Below are 20,843 nucleotides of genomic sequence, written 5' to 3'. Positions count from 1 at the left end.
TCAATTAAGCTAAAGTTAGCCTCACTAAACCTTAGCTAGCTGCTGACGAAGTCAACCGCTCGCCGGTCGTCTGAGAGCAATTAGCCCTACGTTAGTCGGTTATGTTTAAAAAAACCAACAACGTAATGAATTGTTACTAGAGGACTTATTTGAACTAAAATATTGTATTAATTGAGGTCTGTGGCGCTTCAAAATTCGTTAGGTGTACGTAGCTTCTTGGTCTCATAGTGTATTGCAAACAAAAATGCTAATTTGGCAGTGACAAATGTGGATTGAATGGCTATTGTATCAAAGAGTGGTTGTATGGCTATTTGTTTCATAGTTAGCTCTGTATGCGTATGGAAGCCATAAAATGAGATCAAGTTCTCTCAGTGAGAAAATGAGCGCTTATAACAGAGACACCCATCAAGCAAGCAATCAAAATGCTGACAAAATGAATAAAGGTCGAGATCAATCATCAGATGGAAATTTACTTTCACCGGTAAGTCAAACAATTTATTCCAAGATTAAATTCTTAATCATGTGTTATAGGATAATGCATTATGATCTGCCCTGCTAAATACAGGAAACAATAGATGTGAAGTAACCTAAGAAAGTGATATCCACCCAATCTTTTGTTTAATACAATCCGTAATCTTAACTGCTGTGATGGCATCGGGTCTGGAAGTCTGGGTCGTCTGTTCAAAAGTTTTGTGAATATGGTCGAAGGAAATAAGTGGAAAGAATAAGGCTGCAAGAAAATATTGAAAAATTTATTTCTAAAAACTAATTAAATTCCTTGCTATAAGACTCCAGGAAAATGTCCGGTTTATCCAGCAGTAGCAAAAAGTTGCCCATAGTACGCAAAAATCGTTCAGCTTGATCACGGGAAGTGGAATTTGTGGCTTATTTTGTTTAAGAAGTGATTAATTTGAACCCATTTTACTCGTGAATTTCAGATAAACTTGAATCTTGTTTTGTTCTGTAAGTTTTATTGATCCCAAGGCAGCTAATCTTGTGATATGCGAGTACTGTCCTATGTTGAATTTTTAAGGAGTGGGATGCAAAACTTAAAAAGCATCAGTTTGGTCCAATTTTCAAAAACAAGATAGCTCGTACGAGTCTGTGCATGGCAAACAATGTTCCAGCATACCTCTCACGATTGCCAAAAAAGTTTAATTTGCTAGCAGAAAATTGTTTTTCGGATTTTTCTAAAAACAACTATGGGCAGTTTGTTTTTCGTAAGTTATTGGATGCTCTGCTTTTTTATATAAAATAAATAAATCATTACATATCACCTTGGTAAAATAAATGCAAAAAATTAATACTTAACCATTTTTTGTGTTCTACTTATGCGAACAGTAGATATTGCTTCCTCGGCAAATCTTTCAGTTAGAAAAATATTAGCAACCGTTCCTTGCGCTCTAAAACCAGATGATTTCTGTCAAATGGTTTGCAAAATCAATAACAGCTACTTTAAAACTTCATCATTAAACAATTAATTGACTCCAGTCAGGAACACATCACTGCATCTTGGAAGTGAAATCAATTGGAATCAAATATACAATTTATCTGGAGGAGAAAAAGGAAATAATGGAACAGAATTCAGGAATATTTCATAAAATTTGGTTTTTTTATGAAAAAAATCTGTGCTATCTTTAATGAAGATTTTGTTTAGTCATCTTTTTTGGGTAACTATTTATGAATAGCAGAAAAATGAGCAATTAAGTTGATCCCTGGGTCCACAAAAAATCGCCAAACAATTTTGACCACAATAACAACTTTGACAACAGTAACATTCTGTATTATTGAACAGATTAGGTCACTAGCAGACAAATTCCGGTCATAGTTCGAGCAAAATGTTCCGACACCGATCAACACATTTATACCTCATAGGAAGCCATGGTGACCTGTCTTTATCCATCATGTCATAGTACTTCATAAAGAGGAAATACAAGCGCAAATAAAAAAGTTGAATAAATTTTACGAGAGAGCGGTCTGACAGCTTTTAAAATCACATATGCTCTAAAAAGTATTAATTATAATCAATTGCGCTTTGTTTCAACGCCATCAATGTGGTAATTAGACTAGATAGCAGTAAAGAGACCCAAAGATTGGAAAAGGTGCAAAATAAAAAAGTTATGAAAACTCATAGTATCAAAGCCGAAGAACCATTATATAGATGATAATACAGCAATGAAGACTAAATAGTTATGTATGTTCTTTTTGTCATATTTTTTCCGTAATTTTGGCTTTTAATTAATTGAGAGCTGATTTCAAATCAATCTAAAATGTAATTAACATTGAAAAAGGCCAAACAATTATTAAAGAAGAACACCACCTCTTTAGAATCCGATTAACTTCTCAATTGTAAAACTCCATAATTATAACGCAGATAATCTTGCTATTGCTGCTCGTCCATCAAAACAACTAATTTTTCCAATTGTTGCCGAGATAACTAATTCGTCAAACTAATGACAATATATTAAATATAAGTTATTAGTTTTGGATTCTTATCAAGATAAGTTGGCAAACAACTATTAGTTATCATCTGAAATTATGAAATTGTTTCTATAATAGCTCTTTAGATAGCAAATGAGATCTTTGATTAATTGAACTCCGTTATAAGACTAGAAGAACAGCAAATGCTTGCAAAACTCAGGAATTCATTGAAAGTTTACGAAAACACTTTGTCGGAGTCATAGAACCATGGGATTTACTCAGATTTCAGTATTTTTTTTCATTGAGCCTCATTTGAAAATAAATAGGGTTTCTCTTTAATTGAGCTTCCGAATGAAAACAGTTGTCTGCTATTGGGATGAAAAAAATACAAATTATTTTAAAAGGACAGCCCAGATACAATCCGAATCCCTTTTCTTGGCGAAATTCAACTATGAGAACGAAACTGGCCTTGCTGTCGCTGCGCGGATGTTAAAGGTCATGGTTTCAATAACTGTGTAATAGATTTTTTTGGCGATGGAAAATCTTAATTTATCAAAAAATATGCATTTTTGATAAATATCGGTTTAAGTTAGCTTAAGGCCGCCAAATTATAAGTTCCAGAATATTTTCTAGGAAACTGGAGCTGAAAATGGTTCCCATCTGAGTAAATGAAGGTTATGTCGGAATTTCTTATGTCTGCACTATCGGTCAGCTTGGATAAAGTGGTCTAAAGAACCATACTTTAAAATTCAGAATTTTCAATAGTTTAGCCAAAATTGTTGGCCAAAAGGTTTAGTTCAAACAATTCGCAACACTCTTATATATTTTAACGTGAAAATAATAAGACTATTGTTGACAATTTTTCATATTTGTAGCAAAATTTATCGGCAAAAATTACGAAGAATGTCAACAAAAGAACAGAAGTGAGACTAACGTTCACAAAACATTAAACGTAATTAAGCGGAAAAATCTAATTTGATATGCTACACTTGAAAAGCTTTCCTCAACTCTGGACGTCACTCAATTCTGGACGATGAATATATCGATCGGCGAAAATTGACTGAACAAAAAAAAAACCAGTTGAGCATATAGTTTCTCCCCCCACTAAAGTGCGTCGGAAAAAAATACAAGAAAAGAGTGCGTCGGAATCGTGTGTGTTCTTGAGAGAGGCAAAATTTATATTTTGAAAAATTCACACCGAGCAGTTATTTCCAAAGAGAAATGTAAAAGTTGAGAAAACGATTGTGAATCTCAGCATTGTTTCGTCAGCCCAACATGTTGGAGAAACAGTCGGCAAACTCATGACAGAAATGTCATTAAATATACGTTTAAAGGAATTATACATGTAGATTCAATTATATCCGCCTGTTAATTCCAACAATTAATTGGGGAATCTTATCTGACGCTCAAGTTGTAGTGATGTTTCGAGAACCACGAAATGCACAACTTGTCAAGACTTGAGCGAAAAACCGATTGATGAAACCAGTTTTCATCAGAACGCCAACTTAGCAATGTTTGCATTTCAGCAACATCTTAATCTAATCCTTCACAAAAAACAAGATCACTTTTAAGGACTGCGATCAGTGACGACAGAGAACATTTTCACATGTCTTTTCAACAGCTCAATATTTTTTATCAGTCATTTTTTGCCATCAATTCATTTTTGTCTGATGACTAATTGCTCTCGAAGCAAGTTTGAAGCAATTATTGTAAACCTGTTGGTCTTGTTTTATGCAAAATTTTCGCTTGACTGTTTTGACATTTCGTGTGACTTTTGGGCCATTGACTTTCTTTAATTTAGCATGATCAAAATTTCTCTCATTCACAAGTGACAACAGCTGGAATCGAGTAGCGACAGTTCACTGCCAAAATTCAAATGAAAAGTGCGCCGGAATTGGTGTAATTTTTTAACTTTCAATTTTTCGGAGAAAAACTAGGAGTTGATTAAAAACTGTAATTTGTATTTCCGTCAAAAAGTTTTAAAGAATGGAATTAATATGGCATTCATGATATCTCAATAAAAATTAAATTCTTAATATGCTAGAAAGAATTTTGAAACTGTTTTTCACAAACTGAGATTTTTGAAATTGATTAAAACTGAAGTTTTCAAAATTACCAATTTAAGATATTGAAGAAACGTCCAATACTATTTTCAAAAATTTGTGCTTTCCTATTTTTTGGTCACGAAAGAAATTGTCCTTTCAAATCTAAGGAAATTGTATGAAACTTTAATTGCAATATTAACCCATGCGTTCAGAGAAGACTAGGCGTTTATCAAATTGTTCGATTTGTAGAGTTGCCGAGAGGATAGTTGAAGAAGTTGTTTTTTTATTAAAAATTTAGTTTTGCTTTTAAATTGTTCTCGAACGAATTTTGTAGCAATTACTTTAGTCATGTGGTCATTTTTATGCGATTTTCGCATTAACGATTTTTTGTCTGACCCATTTGACTTTTTGTCCTTAGAAGCGGGATTAACAGGTAACGATCCAAGGGCATTAAATTACGTTAGAGCCTTATGCTAGCATATCTGAACCGCAGATGGTTACTGCCAAAACTGACTGCTCGCCGGTCGTTTGAGAGCAATTTGCACGACGATATTCGGTTTTATGACTGATTAAACCTAAGTTTGGTTCACATCTTGAAATTTAAAGATTGATTTGTTCTGAGGCAAGAAATATTTTTATCCAACTCTAGCTTGGTTTTTTATTTTATTAAATTCTATGTTCTTTTTTATGTTTATAATTATAGAATTTTGTTTAGTACATGGGATAAAAACAATAAAGATTAAGGTTGGCTTCAATAATGAGTGGATGGTACCTGTCACTATTGGGACTAAATTACAAGTTGTGAGAAAGAAGAAAAAAGGGCAGTGCATAAATTTTAACGTCTTTAAGAAATTATTTTCGAGTCATTTAAACCATTAGCTATCAACTGAAATCATTAATTATGCTGATTTTTACATTTTGAGGAAGCTTCTGGGCCCAGTCATTAGAATATGTGATACAACTAAAAAAGCAACAAAAATTAAAATTAGTTTGTCAAAAAAACAGTTTTGAAGCCGTGAAAACCCAAATGCTCTGCAAACATTAAAAATGTCCAATTGCGACCCTTTCAAAGCCAATGGTTTCTGATTTGCATCTGACAATCTGAAAATGTTAGTTAATACATAGACAGCTGTAAAGAGTTACTTTTAATTCTCTAGAAGGAAGAATGACATCTGTCTGCTGATACTGAGATATTACTGAGTTACCAATATTTTCTTAAGACAAACATACCCTGAGTTACCAATATTTTCTTAAGACAAACATATCCAATGCCATAGGAGCCATTAAGTATTAACTGAAAGCCTTATATAGCTTCACTTTTACTGCTTAAGGAAGCCAACTGGAGACTAAGTTATGAGATTGCAAGAAGAAAAACAAATGCGGACAAAACAGAATTTAATTTAAGTTCACGATAACATTCAAAACTCGTGAGCTTTTCCTAAAACATATTTGCTTGTCCTCATTTTCAAGTAAATATTAGCTGTCAGTAATTAACCTTTGATAGGAAATAATATTAATTAACATTAAAAAAACACAAAAAAAACGGCTAAAATTTCTAAAAAAGACATCGCCTCAATATAATCAGAATAATTTTTTTATTGCAAGAGACAGCGTTGAAACCAAACACAGTCTTGAAATTGCTGTGCATTTACTAAAAACAAATAATTGTTCCAATTAATACTGAAATTGATAATTCGGCAACAAAAATTTAAATGTATTAAGTAGAAAATAACGCTTTTCTGTTAATGAACGTTTTAAGATAGCAAATTCCTGCAAAATTTCTATTCCAGAACACTCATGGGAAGAATTAAAACTAAACCCCCCTTTTGAGTTCACTAATAGTTGTGTCAGCAGTTTTTAGGTCTTCCATCAAATTTAAACAAATTCGGCTACAGTATCGAATTTGGTGCCATTTTTCAATGAAACAAGACTGAATTTAGCAGAATTTTGAGCCAAAAATGTCCGATCAAACAGTTCTGCAAAACTCCTCTATGTTTATAGTTAAAACCAATAACACTTTAGTTTAACAAATTTAACATACTTTAGCAAAATTGACTGACAATTTAGCAGAAATTGTGAAAAAATGAAGAAATAACGGATATCATTCAAATGCTCACAAAATTTTAAACCCCAATGTTTGGAAAAAATTAAAATCTTTCTATTTATATATTCTACGCTGTACTGGCTTTCTAATGAGACCACTAACAACCCTGTACGATTAATATATCGATCGGCCAAAATTAACTGAAAAGAAACCCAGTTGAGAATGTATAATCCTACTAAGGTTGGTCGGACCAATTGATTTCAGACCACATTATGGTGACATACAAGCTGGTTGTGACATACAAGCTTTCTTTCGTGATTTTTCTTAAGTTTTGTTTTAAATCCTTAAATATCATTTTTTTCGACACGCACTAGTTTAAAATGTTGAAATAGATGCTGTTTTTACATCTTTTCGATTTGGTGGAAGATTTAGTCTATACTATTTTATTTAGAAGCGCATTCGATGTTGGTACCCGCACGTTTTCTGTCAGCCCAAAGGTTCAAAATGATCTAATCATACAAGAAGGTAATAAAAAATCGGTCGGCAAACTATCTGTTGCCAAGAATTTGTTTTCGCGTTACAAATCCTTCATTCCTATTTTTTCCTGTTTAATCGTTTATTCACTGCAATTGATGTTTATAAATACTGCACTAAAATTTGGGTGACAAAACTAATTGGACGAATAGTATCACTTTAGCTTGAACGGCTCATGGTGTTTTACAGGCTAAATTGATCTGATTTCTGAGGAGACTTTTGATCTCTTTTCAACAGAGTGCAAAACTTGAATCCGATATGGTTATAATAGGGCTTATGAAACCATGAAACTGCGTTTAAAAAAACTAAAAATTTTTAAAATTTAACTCTCCGGAAAACATTTTAAAAACTGCATTTAACGTTCTTTTGACTCGTTTATTTATTTGCGTTTTAAATTTTGATCTTTTAAATGGATCGCGATTTTTGCTGAAAAAATGAATAAATACAATAGATATATGCAGAACGTTGGGCAGTTATATTTGCTGGGTTCTGTTTCAAATTATTTTCAACTTAGTCTTGAAGCTGTTGTGTAAGATTGCTCCAGCTTGATAATTTGAGAACTCGACCATACGTTAAGTAAACTTCTTCGTCGCCGTGTTAAGTTGGAATGGTGACCACTTGGTCGTCTCAAAGTGATGGAAGTAACATAAAAGTGGCTTCCATTTATTGATAAAACAGACTAGAATATTGACCATAATGCTCAGGCTTCAATTGAGACTCAAAACCGCATAAAGAGGTTTGTATATGATTCTACTTAGGATAATGTGAAACAGAATCTATTTTAGGATGATTCCACATAAACGCCGCAGGAAAAGTTGTAAAGCGCAATGCAATCGCTTTTTGTCCGAGAACTAGCAAAGTGAAATGAAGCGATGATCTAGATTTGTTCTGCAGTGGAAATCGTGTCACGCTTCAGATGGAAATTGGCCACGTGTTAGAGAATTTGATGCAACAGTTGTTTGGACCACTGTCATTGTTTTCGAAACCAGAAAGTTATTGGCATATTGTATTTGTTGCGGCTTCGTATGGGGACTGAACTACGCTGCTGAAAAGTAAACAGGTAAGTAGTGATCAAACTTAGATAAAGGTGTTAAGCTATGAAATTAGGTTTTCAGTTAAAAATGAAATTTTTAACGTTTCTGTGCTGTATATAGGGAGACTGGCATGTATGCTCTGTGGACCAAAGAAGTACTTAGATTTAAGTAACATGGGAAGTAAAGGGAGTGAAAGAGTTATTTCGAAGCGTGAATTTTTTAGGCTACATTTAAAATTGAATAAGAAATTGGTTTGAAGTTGTTCGCGGTTTTTCGGAGAGTATTTTCACGTGCTTCAATTTGACTTTGGGTTTTTGCTATTTTCTCAATCTTTTGAGATTGCTATTAAAATGATATGCGTATTCTAATGATGCATAGTTGAAATTGATCGAATCCCTCAATGAGCAGGTAATTGTTTTATGACTTTGATACTATTTGTTTTTGTTGTTAGTGAATTGTTGAGTTTTGCCCGTCTTTGGTTGCTTTTTCGTTGTGCAAAAGTTTTCCGCGGTGTTGCTTTTTTGAATAAAGTAGAATTTGAAATGAACATTTTGATTTATGTACTCCCTACTTTTGTCTAATATTTTCCCTTCCTTTTAACTAGAGGTTCATGTTATTGTTGTTGTTACTGCATTTCGCGGTAATTTTCGCGGAATATCGGCGCTTATTGCCGTTTTTAACTGGTTCCTTTGTTGCATTTGTATAATAATAAAAAGGTACATCAGTAGTTTGACTGCCTATTCACAACTTGCTTCCACGCCATGGTGGGTGACATGCAGTCCCGACGACTGATGGTATTAAGTCCTGCGAGCTAGCTACCTCTACTGGTCTTCACCACAAGTCAATCACTTTTAGGAGCGTGGTGTTCCTTTTGCAGTTGAAAATGTGATTTACGTCATGCGTGCGGGCTACTTCGCATTTGGGACAGCGATTATTGACATTGCTACAAATCCTATTGAACTACGAATCCAGTTCTCAGTTCTGGCAGTATCCAGTTCTCAGTTGTGCCAATCGAAAAGCTGTCTTTGTTCAGCTGAGTATGGACCGTGGTTCGGTGAATGTTTTTGAGCGCATTTTTGTATTCTTTGCTAAGTATCATTTAGTGTCGGTCTCATGGCACGAGAACTGGTTGAAGAGTTTGTTTTGTTATGAGCACGGTGGCTCTGATAACTGCCGGCCAGAAAATGCTGCTCTAGCATTTCTGTGTGAGCTTTAACCAGCAGAATTTCATCCTCGTTGTAAGTCATTGATATTCAGACAATTTTACACAGCCAATATTTGTGCGAAGAGCAATATTTTGTTGACTGCATGTGGTTGTTTGCAGGAGTTCTATTCTACGGCTGTTACCTGCTGCTTTGCGGAATATATTAGTGATCTAAGTTGACAATGTTCATTTTGTTTTTCAATTTCACGTTTCGATTGAATAACTAACTTTTTGTCAGATAGAGAGATAGTTTTTGGCGTATTTTTTTCCTAATATCTACTTTTCCTTTGTTGCGTTAATTAGATAAAGTATTTGGTTGTTCAACAATGCGTTTTCCATACTGTGTGTGCCATTTGCTTTCAAAACATCAGGGTTAGTTGATATCCAATTAGTAATAATGATTGTTTGGTCTTTTGCAGAGACGGTTTTTTGAACCTGCGAGTTTTTTTTGCATTTATCACTAGGCCTTAATTTTGACATCGATCGCTCAAGGGGTTCTCTCTTTGAATGACAAATATTTGCTTCAAAAACGCCTTAATGAAAAAAGACGCCTTAATGAAAAAAACAGGATAAAACGATTGATCCTGGGTTTGATGACTCCTTGCATTAAGTTATGAAATTTTATTAGAGTCAATGCTGATAGGCAGTATTTTTAAAATTATTATTAATAGCCGAACAGTGATAGCTGGGGCTATTATCGGCCTTCTCTTGTTTTTTTTTTTACAATTTTAGTCAGTGAAAGTTCTTTGAATTGTAGGTTAGTCTTGTCCTGCTATGTTTTTTATTTCGTTGTCAAATTTTTTTTGGACCATATGACGTCACAACCACCTTAAATCTGCTTTTTGTTTTTTCGTTCATGCAATTTGAACTGAAACGAGTGCGTAACGTCATTTTTAACCCTTAGTGGAGCGAGTTTTTTAAAGTTTTTTTAAGGTCGAGTGAGTATTTCTCTCTAATTGAAGGTTATTCGAGAGCAGCTATTAGAAGCAGCAATACATTTGACAGATTCTTAATCAAAATGTAACATCTGAGCATAATAAAAAGTTTTTTCTGGTCTGTTTCTTTTACTATCTTTTTGAGACTGCAGAGCTATGAAGCTATTGCGGATTTTTCTGGCAATCTGCCAGCTATGTTACTCCAATAGGCTCAATCTCAGCTTCGACCAGTTATGAAAACATCTGCTATTTGTCGGCAACCTGATGGCCATATTTACTGCTTCCACTGATCACTTCCGAGTTTTTCCATAGTTCCGCAAAGTATCCGTGAATATGGAAAAGCTTGGAAGCGTATATTCTCTCCAGCGGTGTTTACACGTAGAAGGACATCTTGTTGAATCGTTTATGTCTCAAAACTGTCCTAATATTTACTTTTCGGTCGGCGATTTGGAATAATAACTGATTAAAGGTAAACGAATTCACTATTTTTGCTTATTTTACTATACTTTTATATGTATTCTTTCGTCTACATGTTTAATGTGATATATCGAGAACAATTGTGAGATAATGTGAGAGCAATTGATAGCGAATAGTGAAGATTTTGGGTATCTAATTACGGGAATTCTGATTTTGGGAGATTTATTGCTATGGCTCATGCAAAACTAGGCTATTATGTGTCTGGAATAAAGTCTGGTACTAATTGTGATCGATGTTCGCAAATACATCTTTCACTTCGATATGATTGTCAATTAAATGCTATCATTTGAAACAACAAAACTGAATTAGGGGTGAGCGTTTCATTTGGGGTAAGTAAGAGATTTTGAACAGTTCCCATTTTTCAAATTTCTTTAATCAAAGTTTTCTGGTTGCTCCAGAGTTTTTGAATGCTGTTTGTTACGAAGAGTTATTAATTAAACTTTTTAAATTGTTCTCGAACGAAGTTTGAGGCAATTATGTAGTTATGTGCGCCTTTGTATGCTAAATTTTTACTTGGCAGTTTTTCAATTTTGGGACTGGATTTTACGTCTTTGACTTTTACGTTTTGCGTGATCCGAAGCTCCTTCTAATTTTCATTTATAGCTCCTGAACTGAATTGACGGGAATTTACTAGTAAAAACAAAATCAAAATTGGTGACGCAACTGGTTTAGTTTTTCGCTTAAATTTGAATAGTGGTCTAATCTGAGAACGTCATTTTGAGCACCTAATCCATTCCCCACCCCGGTGAATTGAAGAAAACTACTGTAGAATTGACGCCACGTTGGTCCACGTACGATAGCAATTATTCCTCCGTCGCTATTCGGCTATGTTTTCAGTTATATTTTCTGTCAATAGACGTTGCAGTTTTTAAGGCAAATCACTTAAAAACGAGCTCTGACGTGATAAAAAATTTTAATGAATCTGAATTTGTTGAAAATTGAGTTGGGTTTGTCCTGGTTCCACTAAGAGAACTTCATGGTCTCTAGGCAATGAAAATTAAGTTCCTGCCTCTTGTTTCTTTCATTTTTCAACAAAGAATGACTTTATTGTTTCAGGTTGTAACAATTCTTATTTCAACTTCTATCTAAAATGATCTTTGATCGAATGGGACTGGGCTATTTGTCCATCTTGGCATTCAGCCTGGCAATGGTAACCTTCATTACTTCGTACTCCATCTCTCAAGCGAAAGATTTGGTGGTGACTCGGTTGCCCTTTATCAGTGATACTGGAACCCTACCTCCTGCAAGTTGTTGGTTCGGATTGCTCCTCAATGCCACGGCGTACACGTTCCTAATTGTGGTTATCGTTCGATTCTTGCAAATTCGTGAACAGTTGGGAGAGGATAGGAACGAGTTCAAATGGATCAACTGGACTTCTTTGGGTGTAGGAGTAGTTGGAAGTGTTGGAATGAGCATGGTTGCATGTTTTCAAGAGACAAATGTGCTCACTATGCATCTTGTGGGAGCTTTTGCTGCGTTTATTTCTGCGACAGTTTACGGGTTTATGCACTGTTACTTGACCTATGCTTTGATTGAGAATACCTCATATAACCACAAAGGACTGTTGGTCATAAGAGTACTTATTTCAATAACATGTTTGTGCACGTTAGTGTCTGTTGTTATCTCAAATAGGTTCTCCGGCTACAGACTGCCCCCCTATGTCAATGGAAAGGAACCGTACACGCATAAAGGGTGGTATTATGCTGCAACAGTGTCCGAGTGGACTTTGGCTATTTCGTTCTTTGTATACATTTTGACATTGACTTACGAATTTTCTACTGTGAAGATAACGGCTGAATTGAAAACCGTGCCTGGAAATCCAATATTCACTCCCAAAGAAGCTAACCAGACAGCATTATAAAATGAAAATGATTCTGGAGTGATTCTGAAAATGCTTCGCTGTTCTATGGAATTGACGGTCCAAGATTCCAATACAACACCATTCTGATATATCAAGCTAAAAGAAAAATGTTAATATTCAAATCTATCATTGTTAATTGCTCTCAAACGAGGTTTGTAGCAAATATATTAGTCCTGTTGGTCTTGCTTTTTATATGCGATGTTTCACGTGACCAATTTTTCGTCTGACCCATTTAACTCTTCGTCCTCAAAAACTGGATAAACAGGTAGCGCATAGCGGGCACTAAGTGCTGTTAGAGCCGTTCAGCTCACTAGTCTCCAAGTATGCGATTAACAGAAACTTTTTTGGGGACTTATACTTATTGTGTGAAGGCCGGTTCTTAGAGGTTGAATAACCCCGCTCCCCCCACTATGGCCCCCAACACCACTGTGCCCCCTACTGACAAAGCCAACCGCTCGCCGGTCGTTTGAGAGCAATTCGCCCGACGTTAGTTGGTTGTGTTTAATAAATTTGGAGAAATTGGAGAACTTGAAATTCATTTTTGTAATTTGTGATTTTTTTGATAGCAGCCATAGCGATAGCTAAGCGGAGCTTTTATTGGTCTTGTTTTCTTTACGACTCGGCTAGTACTACTAGTTTTTACAGGTATTTATAATCCTAAAAGTAGTGTTCGTTTTTTAAGGTTTTTACGACTCGAAGAGTATTGGGTTTCCTGATTAATTGCTCTTGAACGAAGTTCATAGCAATTATTGTAAATGTGTGTGTCTTTTATGCAAATTTTTCGCTTGACAATTTTGCGCTTTTCTTCTAGAACATTCTTTGACGTCTCAAGTGACTTTTTCACGCTTTCGCTCTTCATTTTTGAGCGATCTCTATTGCACTGAAGTAAACCTATTATAAAATCGGTTGCAGAATAGGAGAGTACTGTGATCTGTAGCGCAGTGGTTAGTAGTTGTGGCTGAGGATCGCGAGGTCAGTGGTTCGAAGTCGGGCCGGAGACAAGTTTTTTGCACCCATAAAGAAAAATTGATCTAGGCTACAATCCCTGAATTAAATTGCCTCGCCTGTCGTTCGAGAGCAATTCTTCCCACATTTGTCGGTTTATGTTTTTTTAATGAAGTACTTTGAGTTCAAGCGGTGTGTTATCTTAAATCTGAAAGTGATTATAATTGTCGTGAACCTTTTTTGCTGAGCAAGAGAAGTGTTGTTCATGCGCCTCTTCGAATGCATGACTTTTTGACTTTGAACAGTTTTTGCGACAGAATGATACATAGCACAATTGGATCATATTTCTTAACTCTTGGGTAATTTTGTTTTTATCCAATTTTCTACTTTCAGATTTTTGATAGCACTGTGAATTGCGCTACTCTGTTTTGAGGTATAGTTTTTTTTTGCAAAACTGTATTTATGTACTAATTGCAATTCAAATTTGTAACTGGTTATTTGAAACAGATGAGTAGAGTGGTCGGCATTTTGAAGTATCAGTTTTTGTCCGTGTTAAGAGTTAACTTGTTAATTTTTTTCAATGACTTCAGTGACTTTACTGCTTTGCAGTTAAAATTTGTGTTCGTGACGTCATTTCTGCTTTTAGGTCAATTGTGTGACTTACCTCACTCAAAAAAATGACTTCTGAACTCATTTACGGAACTTCAAATTTTAGGAACACGTAATAGTTAAAGATCAATAGCGTGCATTTAAGTAGTGCTAACCTTATATGCCCTAATTCTTGAGTATTAGTCTTAAATTTTTGATTTCGAATATCAATTTTGAAAAGCTCTTTTGGGGCTCTTTCCTTATAGACCGTATGTGTCATAAAAGTGACAGTCCGAATCTAACTCAAAAAGATCTGTCTATCTTATTTGTTTAGTTGTTTCAACTCATGGAAGCCCACAAACGTCTATGGCGGCTTTTTCCGACATTCTGCCGGCTATTTTTTTTGTATTTATAAGTTATCGAAGTTTCAAGTTTTGTGAATTGTAGGAGGAATTGCGTTGTTTTTCACTTTTTTCAAATTTTTTAACCGAATTTTGCCAGTTTTCGCTGAAATTTGTTAATGCTATTGTTTAAGGATAGAGGAGGTTTAATCCTAGTCTTTTGGTTATTTTGCTAATTTTTTTGAATTCCGGACTTATCAAAAATGGCTCCAAATACGCTTTTTTATCTCACTTCGTTTAAATATGCCAGTAGCATTGACTTGAAATCTGCTATCATAATCATTGAAAACTGCGTAAAAGGCTAGCTGTGCTTTGGTTTCCTATAGGAGTCTTCTGTAATTAAAAATTTGCCGTCTTTTCGAAAAAGCTGCTTCATCACTTCGTCTTAATATTAGAGATCCAATTGAGCTCCGTTATAGCCATAGGTGAACCTATGCAATTTTCTCAGTTGTTATCTAATGCCTTTTAGGACTTTCAATATATTTGTTAAAAGAAAATGTCCGTGAAGTTTTGAAGTGTGACAATTTTTAAAAATCTTATTTCGGTCCACATGTAGATTAGTCTCAATATAAAGCGGGCAATTAAAGAAAAAACATTTTTTTTGTTGTAGTTGAATTTTAACAAATGGTTTCTTGGCTTTCTGACTATGAAATTTCCTATAATGAATGTGATTTTTGCATAATTGCCTCTATTTGAGGTTATAGTTTTTTCCCTTTTCGAATTATCACATTAAAGATAGCTCCAAAAGGCATAGAAAGAATGCGCAAAAGAAAAGTTGCAATGAATGACGTCACTCAAGCTCTCCGGTCAAGAGTTCGAATGACTGAATGAATGGCCAATGCTGTGACGTGAGCGCGACGTCATATAGTCGTAGAATCTTGCCGACGAAATAAAAGAACAGCCACTAGCGTTAGCTCTAAACCAAACAAAATTACTAAAGCAGAAAAATCACATTCAAATGAACCAGTCATTTGATCTCTGAAATCATTATAACGAATAAGCTGAGACAAAAAGTCGATCAAAAATGAATTTATGAACCAAAAGTAAACGTGGTCGGTTGCAGAACTAACTCTTTTGTTGAGTAAATTTTAGATAACAGTTGTCGTCAATAAACCAGTTGAATTGCCAGCTGCATTCCCAGTGTCAACTGAATTACTTCAGAAGACCTTTTTAACACATTGTAATAGGACCTTATGGTCGACATTCTTCACGCAAAGTCTCTACAAAACAATTACTTAGTCAATGAGAAAGTGAATAGTGCTTTGGTCATAAGTGAGGTGAACTAACTCTCTCAAAAGGACTTCTACTCTTAAATTGATTTTTGCACAATGTAATGAAGGATTTGAGGTCAATTAATAATATCACAAGCTAACTGATGGTTATTTGAGGGCAGTTGTACAATATATAAGTTCAAATCAATAAAAGACTACAAGTAGTAGAAAACATTTTTCTTTTTTCAGGCGCCGTTTTGACCTAAAAGCGAAAGTGAGAAAATTGACATGGGAACTAGTTTAATCTGAGCGAGTAAAGTTTTTCATGCATAGGTTATGTTGAGTGAATGAGTTTTTTGAGAGAATGGTGCGTATAGATAACTGTTTTCAGCCGTTTTTTGTCCATTTGGCTCAATTTTCTGCCCTTATGTTTTTGTAGAATTGTTTTTTCGATTTTGAAACTGCATAAATACGTAACTTTCCGGATTTTTTTAAAAGACAGTGCATGTTTTAAATGCCTGTTTTTGACTTGCGGTGTTTTTATAAATTTGTATCAAAACTGTTTAGATTTGGTTGTTTTTTTTGGTGTCCAATTTTTCAAAAATTGTATTTGTTTTTCTTTTTTGGTTTGAATAAATAGAATAGGCCTTTCTATTCGCCGTCAGGGAGTTCAATTTAGTGTTATTGGTAATTCGACTAATTTTTGGCGTTAAAAGTTTGACATTCAATGAATTTTTCTTTCATTGAGATTTTAGTATACTGACATTCTGGGCATAATATTTCAAATGTTCGAGTTCTGTTTGCACTATTTTGTTTTTCTAGGAGATGGAAATGTTATTTTACTCAACCTTCAATAATAAATAATGAAATGTACTTTTCCGCTATTTTCCAGATTTTTTGAATTTCAAATTTCTCAAGTTATGAAGATGGTTGTTTATGAAGATTGAACATTCATGAATTGTTAAAACAGAAAATGACTTTGGCCTTTTTGCCGTAGACTTTTTCAAAAAAAATTGATTTTAATTGGAATTTCTAATATGATGTTTTTACTAGTTTTTGACGTTAAACAATTGTTGTTTACTTTGAGTTTAGTTTGTATCCTTTTTTCTTTTAAAATAGAATTAAGCAACAGTTGGCATTCATTTTTACAAGAGATTGTTAAGATTTTGTAATAAGGGCAAATATTTTGTTAAGTTTTTCAAAATTTAACTGAATTATAAAAAGAACACAAAAACTTAGGTCTCCACAAAACAATTAAATTTTCGCCACCATATAGTTTAATTGTTTTCTGGAGACCTAAGTTTTGTGTTCTTTTTATAATTCAGTTAAATTTTGAAAAATTTTATCTTGATTTTTATGACCGGTTGTTCAGTGATATTTTTTTGCTGTTAAATTAATATCATGCCATTTAGAGCTTTGTAGTTTTTTATATGGTTTCAGAATGAGGTCGTAATTGTAGTTGCTTGTTAACTTGCTCCAATGATGTCAACACTGGAATTTCTCCCGTTACAGCGGTTGTTTAAGTTTTAACAAATGTTTTTGTTTGCTCTGACAAGACAAAAAATAATTATTTTCAGACAAAGGAAAATGCTTCAGACTGTCCGAAGCTTCGAGTTGCTTGGGCATTTCTGCCGGCTATATTTCTTCATTCGTTAGATTTTCGTTACAAAACGATAACTAACTACAAATCATATGACGTATCGATGTCTTAAAATCTGCTTTTTTGTTCTCCCATGTAATTTTGATTGAATTGAGTGTGTGGCGCCACTTTTAGGGGAGTGAGTTTTTGTTCATTCGCGTGATTCATTCTTGGTCACTCTTGATTGACCTTTAAAAATGACTTCCTCACACTCCAAATGACTTTTCTTTACTTTAATTGCAGGAGATAGTCAACTGAGTGAGTATCACGCTCACTGGAGGTTATTTGAGAGCGGCTACTAGAAGCAGCAATAAATTATACTGATTCTTAATCAAAATTTAGCATCTCAGCAATAACTTAGAGGAAATGAATTTTTTTTGGTCTGTTTTCTGTTTGAGACTGCAGATCTGCGAATCTATGGTGGCTATTTTCTGGCAACCTGCCAGCTATTTTTATTGGATCTTACCAACGAAGTTTCAGCTAAGGGTGTGAGAACGGTACTTGAAAAGGGTACCGTAATATTCTCTCTATAGAGTACTCAAAGGTCCTTTAAAATAGTCGACTTGAAAATGAAATAATCAAGTAGACGTAAAACTCATTAAAATTATCAAACCCTAACATTATATCTATACCCCACGCTAGACTCGAATTTGAGACTGATTTTTAATTTGAATTGAACTTTGGTGTCAAGCATTTTGAGGCGCTTTTTGAAAAAAGCATTGGTGTTTTCAATCTTGTTGTACTTAATGTTCTAAAAATCTAAACTATTACGTTTTCAACGAATTGAAAAATGTCAAATTTGACGTTTCAAATGTTTACAAACTGTTAAAAATTTCTGTTAACTGAAAATCTGTTAAGCCTCTGACGAATTTACAGAGCATTTTTTCTTACTCAGGTGGTCAATTGGAAAGATTCGATATATTAGGAAAACAAAGTAATTTCTTTGTCTTGAGTTTTGCCTAAATGACTTATTGCAATGTTTGAGTTTTTAACCAAGTCAGAAAGTACTCCTATATTGCTTCCTTTTGATTTTCAAGGAAATAAATATCCGAATCGTCAAAAGGAAACAACATTATGACGTTATCGACCAAACCATAAATATGCTGGACTAGGCAAGGGAACTGAAAGATATTGGTTTATCTAATAGAACTCATTTACGATTTACAATCAACAGGTTTATAGACTTTTTTCTCAACTCTTTCAACTATCGACCAAAATCCGTTTCTCCCAAATTAGCGACAGTTTTTCAACGCCTTCCGCTGAAACATGGGACGTAACCTTTACATTAATAAATAATCAACCAGAAGTTTTCGTAGAGGGATTTCATGGAGGAAAGTCAAATCTTGATGCAATTGTTTTCTTCTCAGAAAATATTTATTCGTTGCATTAACCCGTTTGTCACTTAAGACAGTATGTTAAAATTTACATTGTTAGATGAAATTGGGCTGTAATATAAGACGGATCTCTTCACAGAAAAAATCTGTGGCCAATAATTATAATCTTATGTTAGCAATAAAAAAACGCTGTACGGTTTGTGGACTGCACAGCACTTATATATCACTTAAAGGAAGAAGTTGCGATGGCAATTATTGACTGACAAATGGCCTTATACCCGTTAATAAAACAGATTAGTATGTGAAATTGAACGCTTTAGATGTGAGTGAGGGATAAACAGAAATGATTGTTTTCAAAACAGATATTCGCCTTTAATACAATGGTCACTCTATTGAAAAAGCTTTGCTTAAATGACTTTGTTGCAATTTTTCGTTTTTTAACAAGGCAAAAAGTACGCGTGTATTGCCTCCTGATTTCAAAGGAAATAAGTTTGCGAATCGTCAAAAGGAAACCACCTTATGACGTTATCGATAAACAACCAAACAATTTCTGCTCGCCTAGGCAAAGGAATTGAAAGATATTGATTTTTGTAGAGGACCTCATTTACGTTTTACAATCAACAAGTGCATAACTTTTTTCCTCATTTTTGAACTATTGAGCAATAGCCGTTTCTCCAAAATTAGTTAAAAAATTTTCAACGCCTTCCGCTAAAACAGAAAACATATCATTTAGATAAATATATAATCAACAAGATGTTAAGATTCTATAAACGAAAGTCAAATCTTGATGCAATTGTTTTCGCAGAAAATATTCACACGTTGCGTTAACCCGTTTTTCATTTAAGACGGTATGTTAAAAATTACGTTTTTAGAGGAAATTGGGCGGTAATATATCCCGGTCTTCCTCAAGGAAAAAATTTGTGGCAAATAGTGATAATGTTATGCCAGCAAACAAGCTTTATACGATTTGTCGATTGTTCATCAATTTTATATCGCGCAAAATGGCTGAAGAACTGTTAATAAAACAGATCCGTTTTTGCAATTGAACACATTAGATTTTGAGTAAGAGAAAAACAAAAATGATCGTTTTCAAAAAAGTAAGTTGCATTTGATTCAATGGTCACTCTTGAAAAAGTTTTGCCTAAATGAGTTTGTTGCACTTTTTAGGTTTTTACCAAGGAAAATAGCCGTCCTGTGTTGCCTCTTTCCGATTTCAAAGGAAATAAGTTTGCGAATCTTCCAAAGGAAACCACTCTGACGTTATGACGTTATCGATAAACAACCAAACCATAAATCTGCTCCACTAGGCCCAGGAACTGAAATATATTTTGATTTTGTACACATAAGATTTTGATTGAGAGAAAAACAGAAATGATTTTTCAAAACAGTGAGTTGCATTTAATACAATGGTCACTCTCTGATACCAGCCCAAAATTGCAAGTAAATAAGTGTAATCCGTGATGACAATTTAACATATCAAAGTTTCAGGATGCTAGCAAGATGGCATCAGAGAAAAAATACTATATTTTTAACGTCATCACAAGTTGTAGAATGTTGAAAACCTGAACTTATTTAGCTGTGTTATATTTTGTTGACTAAATGAATTTTGGTCAAAATGGGTACTTGTTTGATAGACGAATGTATTTCGGAAATATGGTTGCTCGAAGCGAATTGTTATGTTCTTCCTCTTTCATTATTGTAAAATGTGTGATTTAAAAATCGGAATTCATTTTTCCCAAGAAAAGGCATGGGTTTTAGTTTATATGAAAAATTTGCTTTGCAATTCAGGTAGTGTATAAGTAATAGAGATCTTGTACGTTGCGTCCGACATGATAAATAATATTGGGGCTTATCAATTTTTACGCTGCTTAATTTCGGAATTGAAGGCTGCTCCTGGGGGTTTCTTTGGATCTGTTTGGTTGTTTTTGTTTCGTGGGAAGAAATTCTTTGTTCGGTCCATTAATGGCTGTACAATTTGGTTACATTAAACTTGATTTTCGGAATGGGATATGTTTTCTCTCATTATAGTGAAGTCTGTCGATTCGCTTGATTATTTATTGTCACTTGACAGCTCATTTTTTGATTTTCGTTTTTTACCTGGAGATATCGTTGTTTAAATTTTTGTGAATAGTAGACGGAAATCCGTGGTTTTTATTCACACTTGCCGTTT

At 34.2% G+C, this 20,843-nt stretch overlaps 1 protein-coding gene across 3 annotated transcripts; it reads left to right on the top strand.

Annotated features, from left to right (window-relative positions):
- Window positions 1-219: 219 nt before the first annotated feature.
- Window positions 220-12,779, top strand: LOC142342280 (DNA damage-regulated autophagy modulator protein 2-like). Of its 3 annotated transcripts, XM_075393575.1 has the most exons (3): window positions 220-481; window positions 7,830-8,104; window positions 11,751-12,779. In XM_075393575.1, the coding sequence occupies exon 3, from the start codon at window positions 11,785-11,787 to the stop codon at window positions 12,553-12,555; it is 771 nt and encodes a 256-aa protein (XP_075249690.1). In that variant the 5' UTR covers window positions 220-481; window positions 7,830-8,104; window positions 11,751-11,784; the 3' UTR covers window positions 12,556-12,779. The 3 variants fall into 3 exon arrangements, with proteins under 3 accessions (XP_075249690.1, XP_075249683.1, XP_075249698.1); XM_075393568.1 differs by lacking the exon at window positions 220-481 and having other exon boundaries at window positions 7,492-8,104; XM_075393583.1 differs by lacking the exons at window positions 220-481; window positions 7,830-8,104 and adding an exon at window positions 10,759-11,023.
- Window positions 12,780-20,843: the final 8,064 nt, after the last annotated feature.

This window comes from Convolutriloba macropyga, chromosome 1 (assembly GCF_964194025.1).
Source record: "Convolutriloba macropyga chromosome 1, txConMacr16.3, whole genome shotgun sequence".
Classification (NCBI taxonomy): Eukaryota; Metazoa; Xenacoelomorpha; order Acoela; family Convolutidae; genus Convolutriloba; species Convolutriloba macropyga.
Note: the sequence above shows the minus strand (reverse complement) of the source record. Positions and strands in the feature narration are given on the sequence as shown.

What these genes read in the sequence shown, in the direction of transcription:
- LOC142342280 (XM_075393575.1), top strand. Translation starts at nt 11,785, where the DNA reads ATGATCTTTGATCGAATGGGACTGGGCTATTTGTCCATCTTGGCATTC.